This window comes from Argentina anserina, chromosome 1 (genome assembly GCF_933775445.1).
Source record: "Argentina anserina chromosome 1, drPotAnse1.1, whole genome shotgun sequence".
NCBI classification, from domain to species: Eukaryota; Viridiplantae; Streptophyta; class Magnoliopsida; order Rosales; family Rosaceae; genus Argentina; species Argentina anserina.
Genome location: NC_065872.1, coordinates 17,432,268 through 17,451,270, shown reverse-complemented (window position 1 = coordinate 17,451,270; position 19,003 = coordinate 17,432,268). Strand labels below are relative to the sequence as shown.

At 38.0% G+C, this 19,003-nt stretch overlaps 1 protein-coding gene across 1 annotated transcript; it reads left to right on the top strand.

The window, feature by feature from the left end:
* Positions 1-13,058: 13,058 nt before the first annotated feature.
* Positions 13,059-18,737, top strand: LOC126805022 (protein transport protein SEC23). Its single transcript, XM_050532148.1, has 6 exons — positions 13,059-13,166; positions 13,303-14,082; positions 14,432-16,252; positions 17,987-18,103; positions 18,191-18,262; positions 18,365-18,737. The coding sequence occupies exons 2-6, from the start codon at positions 13,594-13,596 to the stop codon at positions 18,500-18,502; spliced, it is 2,637 nt and encodes an 878-aa protein (XP_050388105.1). The 5' UTR covers positions 13,059-13,166; positions 13,303-13,593; the 3' UTR covers positions 18,503-18,737.
* Positions 18,738-19,003: the final 266 nt, after the last annotated feature.

The window sequence follows — 19,003 nt, the reverse complement described above, 5'->3', positions numbered from 1 at the left end:
AGAAATCGTAAATATGAGTCACCGTCAATGATAGACTTGTTATAATGAGATTTACTCACATTCACCATAGTCCATAATCACTAAAACCTTTTAAAATCATTTATTAAAATAGTGTTTCACTTACCCATGAACCGTATATGATCAAGTTCATGTAATTTAAACCAAAACATATTTTTATAAGCTAGTGATGCAATGACTATGTTTACAACTCAAACTAAATTCAATAATTATAACACTACTTCGATCATGATAATCATTGTGAGGTTTACTCACCTTATTTCATGCGTGCAACTTCCACGACACCGAGGGTGATTCCCTCACTCATTTCGTCGGTCACCTAATAGCATGGTAAAGTTATTAGAAAACGATACGTAAAATTTCAAGTGATGATTCATTACCGCTGAACACTGTTAACAAAATATTGTTCATGAAACATTGTTCATGAAACCCCATTCATAAAACACTCTTCATGCTAGGGGTGAACTTTTAGACACCGAAAAACCGAAAACCGACCAAAACCGTACCGAATCGACACTGAAAAACTGAAACCGACAAATTGAATAGTTCGGTTTCGGTTTGCAGTTTCGTCCGTGTAAAAAACCGATCAAACCAAACCGAACTGAATCGACATATATGTATTTAATTATTAATATTAAATATAGTAATAGGTGTATGTCATGTTTTTATTGATTAAGAGTTACATACCATATACATGATTTTACATGATTATGGTCTTGAAATATCTAACTTAATTGCTTACAGTCGTTAACTCATTAAATATTACGTTTTGCTTAATACTCTATCGTAACTTTGTTGATTTTATTTGTTATTTCTAACTTATTGCAATCTAGTTTACTTATTTACTAATTTGAAGTACTAAACTTGTAGCTTACTAATTTACTTTGATTTTAACTTTTGTTTTAAGTCAAGTGTGAAAAGTTATTACAAATGATAGGTTATATAACCGAACCGAACCGAATTGTAGATTAACCGAAACCGTGGTTAATATATATTTTTTTCGGTTTCGGTTTTGAGAAATACAAAACCGAGACCTCGGTTTCGGTTTTTAGTTAGTGCTCTTAAACCGAACCGATGGAACCGAGTCCACCCCTACTTCATGCGCCTCCACTGTTCCGGTATCCACCGATGATCACCAAAATTTACCATCACAATCTAAACAACATTTTCAACAACGTTCTAGTTGACACCTAGAAAAATAAATCGTTGATTCTCCTTGTGTGTTTCGAAATAGATAAAACTGTTTTGGAGGGTTGATATACATCCTATAAGCTTCAAAACACAAGAAGAATCACCTTGATTGGTTGTCGGAGGAGGGAGTTCTCTTTACTTCTTCAAACGGAACAGCCGTATTGTTTCTTCATTTATGGGCTTCAAACAACTCGAATCTCTCCCAAGCACTAACTCATATCAGTAGGGGACAAAGAGACGGTTCCAACGCCATCGATCTCACTCAAATCCCTTGCCGGACGATGGAGATATGGCCGGAGAAAGATTCGGCAACAAAGAGGGAAAAATCGCGTGAACTGTACCCGAGCTCGGGTGAACAGTAAATGAGATGATTTTGAAAAAACAAGTGATTTTATGATTTTTAATCTCCTCTTTTTTCTTCTATACTCATCCCAAAATTGAAAACCAAACTTCTGTTGCTAACAACTTTCACATACGACATCTGATTAAGGCGTGTCGTGCGTCTACGAACTCGTATTGACGAACTCTACGACTTACATGAATGAAGTTTTATGAGATTCATAATGGATAAAAAGTCAACTCTTGACCCCTCACGGTAACGTTTCTGAGTATAAATCGCTTGAACACATTCGTTTTTTCCCTCGTACTATATAATCGGATCATCACAAATGTAAATATATCCAAACAATAATTAGAAAATAATTATAAATTTCTGAGATATTACAACCAAGTACTTCAAACTAAACCTCTACAAAACCAAGCATTATGAGTATTAACCAGTGCATTACAATATTTGCTTCCCTGCATTCCTAAATTACATGAAACAAAACTACAAGGAGAAATTTTTTACCACTTGTAGCAAATTTATTCTACAGAGAACACTATACGTTTCAGTCATCAATAAGAGGATTAGGTTTTGACTGATACGTTCTGGATAGCTTGATCTAACTTTGTATTTAAACTAGTTCATTTGATGTATTAATGGGTATTAAATCAAAGAAGAATGCACGGTTTATTGTCATTTAGATATTTTTATCGCACGAGAAAAAAGTAGAGGTACTTTTTTTTAGGGGAATAAATAACTTCATTTGGCAACAGCCATGCACGGCCACAAGGACCAAACAAATGGATTGACATAACCACTCTAAATGCAAGCTACACTAGCCAATAACAACGCATGAAGTGCTTATTAATCAAACCAAAAGTCTGAAGAAAAAGGAAAACGTCCAAAACAAGCAGACATAACTAGAAAGCAAATGCAAACAAAGCAAAATAAAACTCCAATGACCCTAGAATCATCAAAACACTCAACTCGAGCCTAAGCCATCAATTGGGTACTCTACATTGAATGCTTCCAAAACTAGAGTCATGGGTGGCAAAGTTATGCAAGGCCCGAAAGAAATATGTTGAGAAAGAAACGGCCCAAACATACTAGGTATTAGTTTAAACCCAATAGGTTGGCCCATTTCCCGAGCCCAAAAAACCTCACCGGGACCTATCGTAAGGTCAGCCGAGAGGCTCTGCTGACCACTGGCGGTGCTCAATTTTCGGCAGACGAACCCACTCCTCCACCATAGAAAGAACAACAACCTAAACCAAGATGTTGTTACCTTGAAGCCTCCTCGACCAAAACTAAGTCGGAATCGGCCTTGGTACTCATAGAAAATAGAAGACAAGGTCGACGAAGAGAAACCACGCAGAGCTAGAGCCCCTCCTCTGCCCCGTCGTCAGATCCAGATGGTCGCTTAGGTATTTGGATGCACCTGCAAGCTTCACCAGATACTCAACGCATCACACTGATTCACCACCAATTCAAGGCCGAGGACTCCTACACACGCCTACCCTTGGAGGAGCGGCGAGATTAGAGCCGAAGCAGACAGAAGACCAGAGGTCGCCGCCGCCCTACACACGAAAGGTTCTAGATTTTCTCAAAAACCTAGGGTTTCGTGTGTAGGACAGCGGCGACCTCCGATCTTAGAGGTACTTGGTAGGCACTATTAATATATTTTTAACTCTTCAATTACAAATTTGTTTGCTCGGCTGGTAATTTGCTCTAATGGGTTGTCCTAAAACAAAAATGCCAGCTCTCTCAGTCTAGAACTACAAAGATAATCTTTGTTGATTAATTTAACTTTTAAATCGGTTTAAATTGTGGATTTACATTGCCAAAAATATAGAAATAAGTGAGTTTGTATGCATGAGTTTTGACGCAAGTATTTTCCTTCCAAGATTGATTTGTCAAATCATCCTTTAATCTGTGGAAATTCCAAGATCTTGGAAAGAGCCTGTAAAGTATAGATTGTTGATATCAAATTCATCATCTTTCTTATAATTGATGTTCATCACTTTCAGAGTACTTAGTCACAGGCAAAAATGCATCATCTGCTTCGTGGCTGCATGGAATCGGAAGCGGGGACGTGGAAGCGAAGCGTTTGGAAGCGCGGAAGCGTTTTTTTTCAAAATTTCTTAGAATCGGGGATGTTTCAGAAGCGCGAAATAAAATAATATATAATTAAAGATATTAACCTGTATATATAATATTACAAAAATAATAAAATAGCAAATTCAAAGTCATTATCCGATTATAGCAAATTCAATGTTATTATTACACAACCAAATAAACTCAATAAAAATAAAGACAATACTACTTATACATCAATGACATCATCCTCATAAACATTCTCCTGAACATTATCAAACAAAACAGCCTCCAAAGTCGCTTCATCAAGAGAAAGATCCTCAAACTCAAGCCTTCCAAGATTAGTTTCATCCAATGAATCAAATTGATCACCTCCAACATTCCACATGTGAAATGGACATTCCTTGTAAGAGTCACTACATCTAGATACAAGGCGAAGATTGGTATGTACATACACCAAATCTTCTGCACTTTGTGGAGTAATCTTGTTTCTTGTTGCCGAATGTATGAACTTGTAAGTACTTCAGTTCCTTTTGGAACAAGAGGATGAAGATGGTTGCCCAAGCAACTTGAATGCTAAGGCTTGAAGCCTTGGTGAAGAAGCTCCATGAACAGCCCACCATTTCAAAAGGTGTAAGATTGACCTATCATACATTGCATCAACATTACAAAAATCATCCATACACAAGGAAAAATTGGAGTACTCCACATTAATTTCTCTCCGCTGATCTGCATCATCAAAATACTTCAAGATGTTGTTTTTTCTTTCTCTAGTAATATCAATATCTTGATGAGGAGCCTTTCTAGTGCTATCTTCTAATAGCCATTCCGGACTATAATACCTAATTAATTACCATGACAAAGTAGCAAAAATGAACATTAGCAAAGAACACAAAACAATAATAACACTGAGAGAAAAAATGAGAACAGACGAGTGTTGAGGCGTGACTGTTTGATCTCTGAGAAAGTGTTTTTGAGATAAGAGCAGAGAGAACATTAGCATTTGGACCAGGCAAAACAAGACATGCAAGTTCTGAACCCACACACTGTCACAAAAACCAAATATGATTCATCATCACCAGAAGCACAGGTAGACATATACTGATTCTAGTAGAATACACAAACCCCCTGTTCTTTTCTTTTTCTTTATTTTTCCTTTGTGGGCTTTCTTTTTCTGCTTTACCAATTAAAAGGGGCACCAACACTACTATTCCTCATCCCAACTCTCATTGTTCAGTGGTTCCTTTGATGCTTGACACCGAAAGCTCCCATTCAATCATTTAGGGACACTCGTGGGCTTCAAAGATTAAGAGTTAAGTTTCCAGGGAGCTCCTAGATTACCCTGTTCTTGGTGAGTCTCAAGTTCTTATCTTTTATGCTATTCTGCCTGTAAAGATTGCGTCTTTTCATGGTTTCTGAGAATTTGGGAGCTGGGTTTTTGCATTAAGTTTAGTTTTATGCAATTTCTGTGGTGGGTTTGTGATTTCTCAAGCTATTTTGCTGCTAATTTACATATTGGCCAATGGGTTTACATTACTTCAAACCCGGCAAACAACACTATATTTGCAGCAAAACAATACTCAATGCAGCAAACCCCAGTCTATAGCATGTGCATGCATTCAGCATTAAAGTTAACTCACCAAGCAATAGAAACTCTCCTACTCAATTTAATCAAGCACACAAAGTCGATCATCATACTAAAAAGAAAAATTTGAGATCAGATTATGGGCAAAGGCACGTACCTTCACTTTGCCTTTTTCTTAGCTTTCTAGTATGCAACTGCGAATCTAGGTGAGGAGCTTTTGGTGACGGACTCAACGTCGGATTATACAGAAAAACTTCTGAGTTCTGACTACCCACTACGAATCTACAATACATGAAATTTTTGTTCGATTGAAATTACGTTTTGTTTTCAGAAATCGAAGAACTAAAGAAGAAAAACACAAACCTGGTGGAGATGTCGAATTGTGAGAGACTGATTGAGACTTGAGAGATGAGCTCTTTCGATCCGCTGAGATCAGGCAAGAGTTGATTGTTGACGCACTAGAGATGACGAACGACTTCGATGGTCATAACAGGTAAGAGACGGGGAGGCTGGAGGGAGGTAAGAGAGAAATTAGGTTTTAATCAATATTACAAAATTGCCCACTCTTCCTTCCGGCCTATTTGACGCTTCCAATTTGGAAGCTCGCGCTTCCATATCGCTTTCAAACCACCTTTTTCTCGAAATCGCGCTTCCGCTTGTTCAAACCTCTTAAATAATCATATTTCATTTATTAACCTTTCCATTTATTTCTTTGGCTTTCTTTATAATAATAAAAACTAAATTATGGTCTTATAAACTTCTTTTTCTCCTAAAAATCATCATTAGGAATTCAATACTAAACATATCAATCACAGACCTTTTGCAAAGCTAAAGCTAGTATTGCACAGTGAGAAACGGAGAACTTGAAGATGAAGACAGAAAATGGTTCCACCCATCCCTATCTAAACACTAATGTGCGAATGAAAAGTATGGCCCCAAAGTAGTTTCCATGCGACTATCAATAAATTAGATTGAAAAAATAAAAAATTAATATAGTCCAACATATATATAGAATTATAGAAGTAAAAGAAAAGACACAAATAAAATAAGAAGAAGCAATCGTATAGGTATGTAAGGCTCGGCACCGTCCTAAATCGGCCCTTTTTTTCACCGAACCAAGAAGTTGTATTTTAGTCCTTTTGTCTTAAAATATGAGGACCGATTAGAGCTAAGTTTTTTCTTGAATAATCAAGGACTGATTAGGGACCAGACCGACAAGAATCGTGATTGGACCGGCAAGAACCGGCTGGGAATAAGAGTTTTAGCATTTTAGGGTTATTTTTTTACTATAATCACCTACACCTAATCTTAAAATAAGCTTGTACAACTGAAGTATAATCCAATTAGATATGAACATGTATATGTTCGGGCTCTTAGTTTTTTTTTTCACCTCAAAATTAGTGGGACCAAGGACCGGACCAAATTGCTAAAATGGTTAAAAATAGTGACAAAATCGAATCAAACCAGCCGGGTCGGATATGTTTTACCGGTTTTATTTCGGTTCTCAGGTTTTATGCCCACCCTTACAGGTCTACAGTAGATCTCCAATAATCCCTTGTTTCCTTTCTTCCCCTCATCCTTTAACCATCAATCTTCTTTGTTTTGTGAGGATATGAGATTTCTGATCATATGGTTAATGTTTCAAAAGCATGATAAAAGAATCATAATCTTTAGAAATTGTTAAATTTTGACAATTTGACCAATCGATCAATATCAAGATGAACACAAGAACATGATTAAAATACATCTGACTAATTTTAATTCAGGAGGCAATTCCAGAAGCAAATTTTCTTCGAAGGATGAATGAATACTTTCATTCTACAAGCAAAGTTATAATCATAATAGAGATCGATATCTCAAATAATCATAATAGTGATTTGCTTTATTTATTTGTATTTTATGTTTACATGAAGGACAAAATGAGATGTAAGTAGCTTGTGGGGTGAAATAAGGAGTCAGTGGGGTGACAATGGCCACACTGTTTTTTTTTTTTAAATTGATTGCTCTATTATGATAGCTTGATTTTCTTAAACTTTTTGAGAAATTGTGAACTGCTATGGTCATGTTTTTTTTATTGCGAAGATATATTTGACTTGAAATTTGAAATTATGTATGCTTTTGACAAATTTAGGATATATGACGTCTCATTTATCCAGTTTCTTGTTATGTAACGACCCCAAAATTTCGAGCATAAAAACTCAAATTTTAAAGTCGTTATACACCAAACGATCTCAATAAAAATCGAAATCATATAAACTGTCACAGCGGATCATTACTGAGTTCTTGATACAACTCAGACAAACCAATTATTACAACCCAAATTTATAATTCATATTACACAACAATGGAAATGTAATAATCCTCCCAATTTCTCACAAAACCATAAATAAATCCTCACAAGTTCTCACACAAATCCACAATAGAACCTCACCACAAGCAGGATAATGAACGACTTCAAGTCCCCAGAGATGTCATTCGATTCCCACTAATCGACACCTGCAGCAGTATCCCCTACACCATCGAATTGGTGCACCGGGATTGTCAACACAAACCCGGTAAGCTTTACAGCTCGTATGAGTAAAATAAAACAAATATAACTCGCATAACAATATATATGTCAATCCACAATTAACAAATATAAATGCACTCATGAGTCAATGGACAGCCCATCTGGTTGTCCCGAAAATATGAAAATGAAATTACTCATGAGAAATTGGGCAACCCCTCTGTTTGCCCAAATGCATTTATAATACGAGTACTAATGAGCGTTGGTACGCCTCTGTTACCCCTCATATAGTACACCGCCGACGTTGGGTAACCTCCTCGCCACCCAACGCCCGGCATAGGGCAACCTCCTCGCTACCCTACGCCCAACATAGGGCAACATCCTCGCTACCCTATGTCCAACATCGGGCAACCTCCTCGCTACCCGATGTCCGGCAGACAGACTAGAGCTCTAACTGTATCGTAACTTTCGCCCGGCCAAAGGCTAGGTTCTGACTTGCCAAACACGTACAATAATCTCACATCATATTGTACCAAACATCATGTCCGAAGACAAATCACATTTTAACAATCTCCATGTTAAATCACGTACAATAATCTCACATTATATTGTACAAATCAAAATCACATGCTCGATAAAATCTTGTCATCAATATGACATCATCACGAAAAATCATAACAGTATATTATATAGAAAACTATATATATATATATATGTATTTATTTACCATTATTACAATACATATATACTCCACTATATCATATACACGTCGTAATTTATAAACACGTCCGAAGACAAAACGTTTAACAAACTTCATATTAAAGTCATGTACAAACTAATTCACATGCTCGTCATCAAAATGACTAATTTCAGATGAATTCATAACAATATATAATATAACAAACTATATATATATGTACTTATTACCATTTATACAATATATATGTAATCCACTATATCGTATACATGTCGTATTTCAATATTTAATCTCTTGCAAAAATCTTGAAATCACCGCAAGGGTGGATTCATAAATATGTGAGATTTTACTCACCTTATCGACCCGAGCGTAATTCCACAATTTCCGAAGATAATTTTTTTCCTTGCTTTATCGATCACCTTGAAAAGATAAGAAAAGAATTTAGAAACGTTTCGTAAACCTTTAAATGCCGAAACAGTAATAATCGGTTACTGTTCATCAATTTTTGGTTTTACAAATTTGTTGTTCACTATTCACTATTACTGTTCACGATTCACTTTTCTGTATTTACTATTTGTGTATTACTGTACAAATACACATCCAATATGTATCTTTGTACGAGTACATACTGTTTACATATTTTTGTACGTATAAATACTATTTAAATGTACGTACTTTTCAATAAATAATAATTACCGAATTACCCTTCCAAAATTACTTTTTACCTTTACTAAAAATAATTTACATTTACCGTACGTAAATAAATTACAAAATTACCCCTTCGGAAACATTGTTCACGCTTCCGCACGTGGCGGCGCGTGGGGAGCACGCGCTACCTCCGGCAGGCCGCGCGTGGCGCTCACGCCACCGCCGCCCCATTTCTCTCCTTTTCTTCCTCCTCTTCCTCCCCACTGCCTCATGCCCCCTCTAGGCCACTCCACGCACTCACACACGCCGCCTAAGGCGGCGGTGTTCACCATTCCACTCCTTCTTCCGATCTCCTCCAAAATCACTCTATTTCAATCCCAAAATTACAACAACAATCATCACAACTAATTAAAAACAAATCCTCACCTAATCGATCTCTTGGAAGCACCGGAGTTCGTCGATTCGGCCGTGCTCGACTCGGTGAGGAGCGGTGCGGCGTCGAGTCCCCCTCCCAGATCGTGGGTGGCTCTAAGGTTGAAGAGTGAAGGAAGCCCACTTGCCTTGAACCCTAGTTTCGTCGGAGGGAGCTTGGACCGCGGCGGTTGTTGCAGGAGATGCAGGAGATTGGCGTAGCTTCTCGGTGACGGTGGTGGTCGCGTCCTGCCCAGGAGAGGGAGGAGTCGAGCTTGCGGTGATGTGATAGAGCGTTTTGTTAAAACGTCTATAATAAACCCTGTAAAACATCATCGTTAGTATAGAATAAGCAGATATCGTTCTTTCCGGGGAATTGAAGGGAACTCTAAACTTTTAGTGTTAACAAATAATGGGGGGTTTGAGATTGATTATTAACTACTAAAATAAAACCTAAATTACTATTTACATGATCGACTTCTCTTTAACAAACTTAAACTAAATTTACCATTACACCACATAATTACAAGTTCGAACCTATCATGCATTCTAATTCGACCAATTACATACTTTTTAGACACCAATACAACTAGAGCCTTAGGGGATCATCTAATCGTGCAAGATTTCAATTAACATTTAGATTGACTTAGGGCCTAATCTAAATTTGCATGCAATCGAAATCAATAACACTTAGAGTAGAAATCAAACAAGATTACATTTAAGCACCAAATCTTTGTTGGAGACATGTTTCATGTATGACGTCACCCACCATGGTTTCACATGCAAATTTCCAGAATTTTTACCACTTTTAATCAACACAAATCGAACCTACTTAGGGCATGATTCGATATGTGTCAATATGGTTGATGAATCTAGCACTCAAACACAATCTTAGGGACTGCATCCAAACACTAAATTCATATGCACATATCTGAAAATGATCTAAAAGTATGAGAAAGATGATTAGAATACAACAATAGAAATACAAACTTCAATAATTATAAGAACATAGATTCGGTATAGTCTAAAAAAATATCAAATACAATCTGAAAATTAAAACAAATACAAAACCAATATTTCCACATAAACAACAACTTACAATCTTCATAGACAAAGAATTGTAGATTAACACAAATAGACGAAGCCATGGAGATGAGTTGCGAGAATCACACGTTGTAGGAACCTTAGAGGTGTGTCTTCAATGGTGAAACTCGGTGGAGATGATGATGGTTTTGGGGTGGACGGCTTGGCTAATTTGTGAGGGAAGTTTATGGTGGTGTTTTGGTAGAGTTTTGGCTCTTGAATGCTAATGAGAAGTCATCATATTTGAGAGGTGAATCCATGTATATATAGAGGAAAGATGGAGGGTTTGAAATTGCTTCTTTCTTCCTATAAACATGCCATGCTTTAATCCCTAAAACATGGAAAGTTTTATTCCCTAAAACATGCCATGCTTTAATCCGTAAAACATGGAAAGTTTTATTCCCTAAAACATGCCATGCTTTAATTCCTAAAACATGTCATGTTTTATTCCCTAAAACATGCCATGTTTTATGTCTTTAATGATCATCTTCTATTTAATTGTTGCATGACTTGACTCCATCTTTTTTTTCTTTAATTATCTCTTCAATCCAATCTGAAAATAAGAAAATAAAATCATAAGTAAGAGATAATTAGTTTCAAAACCTAACAAGGATTCCTAGTCAAACTAGGACTCTAAACCAATTATGCGTTTTAACTCATGTAAGCACAAAAATGCATCCAATACCGCTCAAGACTCTTACTACGACTCAATGACTCAATAGTACAACAATAAGGGCTAAGCAAAGTACAAATTGAGGTAAAAACATGTTAAAAACGTCGCATAAAGTGCTCCTATCATGATGTTGGTGCCAGGGGTGAGGGACACGTCCCTCGAGAGTGCGAGAGGGAAATCGCGAAGGGAGAGAGAAAGAGGGAGAGAGGGAGAGAGGGAGGCGGGGTGAAGGGTTTCCGAAAATGGAAACCTTAATCCCTCAATTTTTCCTTTTATACTATTTTCCAAATCGGAAACTAACTTCCGTCGTTAATAACTTTCACCTCCGACGTCCGATTCGAACATGTCACATGTCCACGCACTCGTATCGACGAGCTCTACAACTTTCGTGAAGGAAGTTTTCGCAACCGAGCGACGGAATAAAAGTCGATATATACGTAGCGGAAACGTAACGTTTTCCTAATTAAACGTTCCGAGATCGTTTCCGTTTCTCGTTTCATAACATCGCTACCAATCACAATCATTCTAAATAAAATTCGAAATTTTATAGAATTCAAATCAAACTAATATTGTTTGAAATTTTAGGGTTATTACATGTTAATTATCAGGTATAAAAAATGTTGCAGACTACAATTAACTCTATCATGAAGGATGTTGCAAAACGGAACTATCGATTAACTTATTGTGATGTTTCCTTTCTGTGCTTGAGGTTGTAAAATTGATGTCTATCAATTTGTATGATCTGTAAAGATTGATGCATTCGTCTTATCGCATTGTATTTAAGAGGATTATCAACTTTGTTAATTTTCAGGACGCGATGACTACTGCACTATATAGCTATGTTGTTGAAGCTAGTAAATGTGGCTAGGACAACTTGTATGGTATGTACAAACTGATAAGAATCTTCTTATGGCATTGTATTAAACAAGATTGTCAGCTTTGTTACTTTTCAGGGCGGAATGATAACTGCACTAGGTAGCCATGTTGTTGAAGCCCGTAAATTCAACAAAGACCATTTGTATGATATGGAAAGATTGATAGCAATCTTCTTATCGCTTTGTATTAGAGGATTATCAACTTTGTTAATTTTCGGGATGTGATGACTACCGCACCAAATAGCCATGCTGATGAAGCTCGTAAAATGTGACAGAGACCATTTGTATGGCATATAAAGACTGATAGCTAGCAATCTTCTTATCAAATTGTATTAAAGAAAATGATCAACTCTGTTAATTTTCAGGACCAAATAGCTACATAGCCATGCTATATATTGAATGCGACAAAGGCTATGTTTAGTCCCGAATTTGGCCTAGATTATGCGTTTAAATTCTCAAATAATCTGATCAACGTGTTTGGTGAATCAACTTATTCATAAGTTTACGAACTCCGATACAACTTTTAGGCAAATTATGAAAGATACAAAATATAACTTTTAGAAATTAATACTGATTAAATCTGCAAACACAGATTTTTCCAATCTCATATCGGGAACAAACTGGGCCAAAAACAATTCAAATCGTACCTTCACAAAAATAGCCTTAGGAGCTTGAACAACATGACTGTCTGGAAGTAGATGCAAGAAGGACTAAAACGACACCGTATTGCTTGCCACGTCATGGAAAACATTTGAACAGTTCAAGCAGCTGTGCCAAGTGTGCATTTGAGTGACACGAAGTGCACCCGTTCCAATAAAAACTAAAAAGTGTTTACCTTCCCAATTTTCACAAACCGCAAATAAGTGTGGGAGTGCCCATTTTTAGATCCTCAACTCCTATAAAAACCAAAACAATTTTCTTCACTAAAATAAAAAATAAAACACGGGGCAGGGGAAGAACAAGAGCAAGAGCAAGAGCAACAAGCTCTCGCCTTCAAGTCAAGAAGGGTCGTTGATTTTTCTGCCTCGCAAAAAAAAAAAATTCCCCAATCTCTCCTCAGGTACGCCAATTTCGTATTCCATTTCCTCTAATCGATTTCAATTCCAGCTCAATTTCGATGTTCAATGCCTATAAAAACCCCTAGATCGTTAATCGAACTCATCGTTAATTTCACAATCCGTAAATTTTTTCCGTAGATTGACGGAACCCGATACCGGCGAAGTTAGGGAGGCTTCAATTGTGATAAATCCATGGGGTTTTAGGAGGTTTTTGGTCACCAAAGGCCTCCTATTTGTTCAATCACTAGGATCCTTTTTTATTCACATTGCTTTATTTCTCATAGTTCAATCCAATTTTTTATGAATTGCTTGTTTTTAGATTTGCTTAGCACAGAGCTTAGGTTTACTGAAATTTAGTTGTATTTTCGATATAGCCGAGGGGGGCTGAGGTGTTGTGGCTTTGATTGCAGCAACATTATTTATTTTTCGATGTCGAATCCACCACCGCAGCCTTCAGTAGGATACTCTGTTAGTTTTAGTCCCTCAAAGTCAGACACTTCGTCGCCTGACCCTACAAAAAATGCCATTCCTCCTCCACCTTTGGTTTCACCGGGGCAGTCCAGGTTTCCTCCGCCAAAGTTTCAGCTGGATCAGCTTCCTCCTCCGTCAGTCAAAACTCCGAACGGACCGTCACCAGCTAGTGGTGGATTGAAAACCGGCAGCCCCATTCCTCATTTCAGTACTCCCCCCGGACCTCCTGTTTTTACTTCCCCTGTCCGCCCTGCTGCTGTGCCTTTTCGCGCTTCGCCTGTAACTCCTCAGCCGGTCGCTTTCTCTCCGGCTGCGTCCTTGCCGACTTCTTCAACTGTCTACTTTTCGAATGGCTCGCATGAGTTGGAGCGCGAATTGTCCAATGTCACAGATGATGATTCTGTGTCTGTTGGTGAACCACCGTATGTCATATTCTCGGCTCATAAGGTTTCTTTCTTGTTCTCTTTACTCTCCATTCAACCATTGTTGGTTTTATTATCTGTTTGTTGTGGGCTCGTATCATGTTTTATTCATTTAGGGTGTTTTGCATAATGAATTATTTATGTTGAGTTGATATTATTATTTTCCCACTCATTTCTGACTGCTTCTGGATCTCTTTAACCACAGGCATATGTTTGTTATATTTATAGATTTGAACAGCTTAGGTCTCCCGTCTCTTATATATTGTATGATCTGATATGATCTTCAGATTGTTTTTGCAACTAGTCTTGAATGTATATCTTTCTTTCCCTTCATAGTCTTATACAAACCTTTCTCCTACTGGTTTGTTGATTAGGTGTTGAAACAGAAGAAACAGGCAAATGTACCAAGTTTGGGTTTCGGGGCATTGGTTTCCCCTGGGAGGGAAGTTTCTCCAGGTCCCCAAATAATTCAACGTGATCCTCATCGCTGCCACAGTTGTGGAGCATATGCAAATGTCTATTGCAACATTTTACTGGGCTCAGGTCAGTGGCAGTGTGTAATCTGCAGAGAATTGAATGGTAGTGAGGGTGAATACATAGCTTCTAGCAAGGAAGAACTTTCCAACTATCCAGAGTTATCATCTCCCATGGTTGATTATGTTCAAACTGGGAACAATAGACCTGGTTTTGTTCCAGTTTCTGATTCTAGAATGTCTGCACCCATTGTTCTTGTTATAGACGAGTGTTTAGATGAACCACATCTCTGGCATTTACAGAGCTCCTTGCATGCCTTTGTTGATTCACTTCCCCCTACAACGAGAATTGGAATAGTACTGTATGGCCGCACTGTTTCAGTTTATGATTTTTCAGAGGAATCAATTGCATCCGCTGATGTGCTTCCAGGTGACAAATCACCATGTCAGGAGTACTTGAAGGCGTTGATATATGGAACTGGAATATATTTGGCTCCAATGCATGCTTCACTGCCTGTAGCACATGCCATATTCTCATCGTTGAGGCCGTACAAACTGAACATTCCAGAAGCTTCTAGAGACCGGTGCCTTGGCACAGCAGTTGAGGTTGCTCTTGCTATAATTCAAGGCCCATCAGCAGACATTTCTCGAGGGGTAATCAAGAGGTCAGGAGGTAATAGCAGAATCATTGTTTGCGCTGGTGGACCTAATACCTATGGCCCTGGATCTGTTCCTCATTCTTTCAGTCACCCAAATTATGCTCACTTGGAAAAGACTGCATTGAAATGGATGGAGCATCTAGGTCAAGAGTCACACCGTCACAATACGGTTGTTGATGTTCTATGCGCTGGGCAATGTCCTGTAAGAGTTCCTGTTTTGCAGCCTCTTGCAAAAGCTTCTGGGGGTGTTTTTGTTCTCCATGATGACTTTGGTGAAGCCTTTGGAGTGAACTTGCAAAGGGCATCCACCAGGGCAGCAGGCTCCCGTGGGTTTTTGGCAATACGCTGTTCAGATGATATTCTCATAACTCAAGTTGTGGGTCCTGGTGAAGAAGCACATGTCGACATTCATGAAACCTTCAAAAATGATAGTTCTCTTTACATACAAATGCCGAGTGTTGAAGAAACACAGAGCTTCTCACTCTCCTTGGAAAATAAGAGGGACATTAAGACCGAGTATGTATATTTCCAGTTTACAATTCAGTACCTGAATGTTTATCAAGCTGATATATCAAGAGTAATAACTGTTAGATTGCCAACAGTTGATAGTGTTTCAGCATATCTTGAAAGTGTTCAAGATGAAGTTGCTGCAGTTCTTATTGCAAAGAGGACTCTCTTGCGAGCCAAAAATAGTTCTGATGCAATTGATATGCGATCAACAATAGATGAAAGAATTAAAGACATTGCTTTGAAATTTGGTTTTCAAGCACCAAAATCCAAGCAATACCGTTTCCCAAAGGAGATATCTTTATTACCAGAGCTCTTGTTTCATCTTAGAAGGGGCCCACTCTTGGGATGCATTGTTGGCCATGAAGACGAGAGATCTGTGTTACGGAATTTGTTTCTGAATGCATCGTTTGATCTGTCTCTACGAATGGTAGCGCCTCGTTGTCTAATGCATCGGGAAGGGGGAACATTTGAGGAATTGCCAGCTTATGACCTTGCTATGCAGTCTGATGCAGCAGTTGTTCTTGATCATGGCACAGATGTCTTCATTTGGTTGGTACGCCCTTTTGCTCTTATCTTTGTCTTTTGTTTTATATATCTGGATGACTGGATGGTACCTCTCTACGTATTGGTGTGCTTATCATTTTTCCTTGTCTTGGGGAACTTTGCTTCGTATTAATGCTACAGAAAATTAATGTCATATTTGCAGTTGCCGCAGCACATATGGAATAAGAATTTCATTAGTACTATGCAATCTGATGGCCTGAACATAATTTTCTTCCTCACAGAAAATCTTGATGACCTTTGTTTTGAGCATTTAGATTTTTAATAGCCAAGTTGTAGATTGTCACAGTCACATGGAAATGTAGTACTTGTGATATGCTTTTAAATCGCATTTGACTATTGTAGTATTCATAACTATGGAACTATCTTCAAAATCAGTATTTACTTGTGGGACATCTTGATGGCCTATGTTTGATCTTTAAGATTTTTGGAGGCCAAGTTCAGAATATAGCTTATGGTCCCTGAAAAAGTTAGTACTTCTGATATGCCCTTTCTTTTATTGAAAAGAAACACCTTTTTATTGAAACAAAAAGCAGCATAGAGGGAGGCGGACAAGGAGTCCCCTTTGAAAAGCTAAAGATGGCAGCTAGGTGTAGAGGCTTAACTCAATTGCTAATGCTTAGGGGCTTGTATACTACAGCTGCTTGCCAATTAAGAATAATGGGAAAAAAATATAATCCTTAGAAGTAGAATCCCATCACGATGCCCAGAACTTAACTCTCCCACAGGTCTTCCTTCTCCAATGCACCATAGGTTTCACACAATCTATATCTTCCCATCCACACCACCCAAACTACTGCTAGCACCCCAACCAGTGGCGGAACTTGGTGCTGGTTCCTGTGCACCAGTAGGAATATATACTTCTTCAGTTATAGGTATGCAATATTAGCGGTTTGGTGTAGTGGTATGACATCCTTTTTGTATTCTTAAAAGTCCCCGGTTCGAATCTTCCAACCAGCATGCTTTTTTTCCCTTGTTTTTACTAGTTTTTGCTTTTGTTTTCTTCTCTTGTCAAGTGACCCTTCAAGTTTTATTTATAAATCTACCTCTCTTCTTCCCTTCTTATCTTAATTATTTGTCATGAATAAAAATTAATTCTTGCTTGTCCAAATTATAAATGTCACAATAATACAATATCTTGTCGAGGAGTTAACATTGTAAATATATATATATATATAATGATTTTCGTGCACCAGTAAACCTAAATTTCTGGCTCCGCCACTGACCCGAACCCCAAAAGATTCTGGCGTTTGTCCCCAATGTCTTCTGATATGCTTTAAAACAGCTGACGTAGTCGTGCTTGTCTATTTACTGCTTTTGATGTAAGGCCATAATGTGAGTATAGAACTTATTGTTTCTTTGATCATTCACTCCATTGTTAGTCCAGCATTGCATCCCTCCAGCATTCACGGCTCTTGCAGAAGTAATTTTTACTAGAAATTTTGCTTAGAAATAAAACGAGGAAGTAATCTTGAAAATTTGATGTTATGTAGATAGTGGGTCCTGAGCACCCTTGTCTGTTTTATAGTTTATACGAGAGACCCTTGAACCATAAAATGTATGTGCTGTTGCATTGTCACATCTGTCGAGTTTCAATAAGAGCTCTCTTTAAGTCATGAACTCACTACTTTCGCTTCTTTTAGTTTCTTGACTAGTTGTTTGTTCAAAAATCGAAGTTCTTTAACCTTATTTTGTTTAACATTTTCATTTTGACTGGTGTATTCAGGGTGCTGAACTTTCTGCTGATGAAGGAAAAGGTGCAGCTGCTTCAGCTGCTTGCAAAACATTGGCAGAAGAGATAAGTGAATTGCGGTTTCCAGCCCCTCGGATTCTTTCCTTCAAGGTCTTCTTTCCTCTCTCTGCATCTTTTCCTTTGGTGCGTTTTGATGCCTAGATATAAAGTTGAACCTAATTCAATTGTTAAAAACAGGAAGGAAGTTCTCAGGCTCGATATTTTGTATCGCGGCTCATTCCTGCACACAAGGATCCTCCTTATGAGCAGGTGAGGGTGAATCATTAACATAAATACTTCGCAAGACTCAAGAGTTTTTATATCTTCTTTAGTGAAAAGCCTGTATTGAAGTGTTTCTTTAATCTGTTGCAGGAAGCGAGATTTCCTCAGCTACGAACTTTGACAACTGAACAGCGGACAAAGCTGAAAAGCAGTTTTATTAGTTTTGACGATCCGAGCTTCTGTGAGTGGGTACGGAGCTTGAGAGTGGTTCCCCCAGAACCAAGCTAAGATGTTATTTGCCCTTGTTAATCTCGAGGGCTAATGTTGCTGCAAAAAGTTGTAATCGAGGAAAATGTGTCATTGCCGAAGAAACTTTTTTGTTCTTTCATTTTGACTGGTAGAGGAAATTCCGAAATTGTAGTTCAGAAATGTCTGGACAGGAAAGGTATAGTTCTCATAATCTCTCAATACAATTAGCAGTTGATCTTTGTTCAATAGCATTAGCTGCAAGATTTTGTTTGGAGCTTCATTCCGTGTGGAAAGTAATGAGGCTAGGTGTTAGCCCCTTAGTGCCGAGTATGCCCGGGCAAGGCACGCACATGTTAAGTCTAAACATATGCAAGATCAAGCAAGGCTAGTCAGTGGCTGGACATTAGCCTTGCTAGCACACTGGCAGGCGGAGACATTAGCCTCGCTAGCTAACAAGATCAGTAGTAGGGACGTTAGCCTCACTAGCAAATCAGTGGCAGGGATATTAGCCTCACTAAAAGACAGTGCAAGCATATTAGC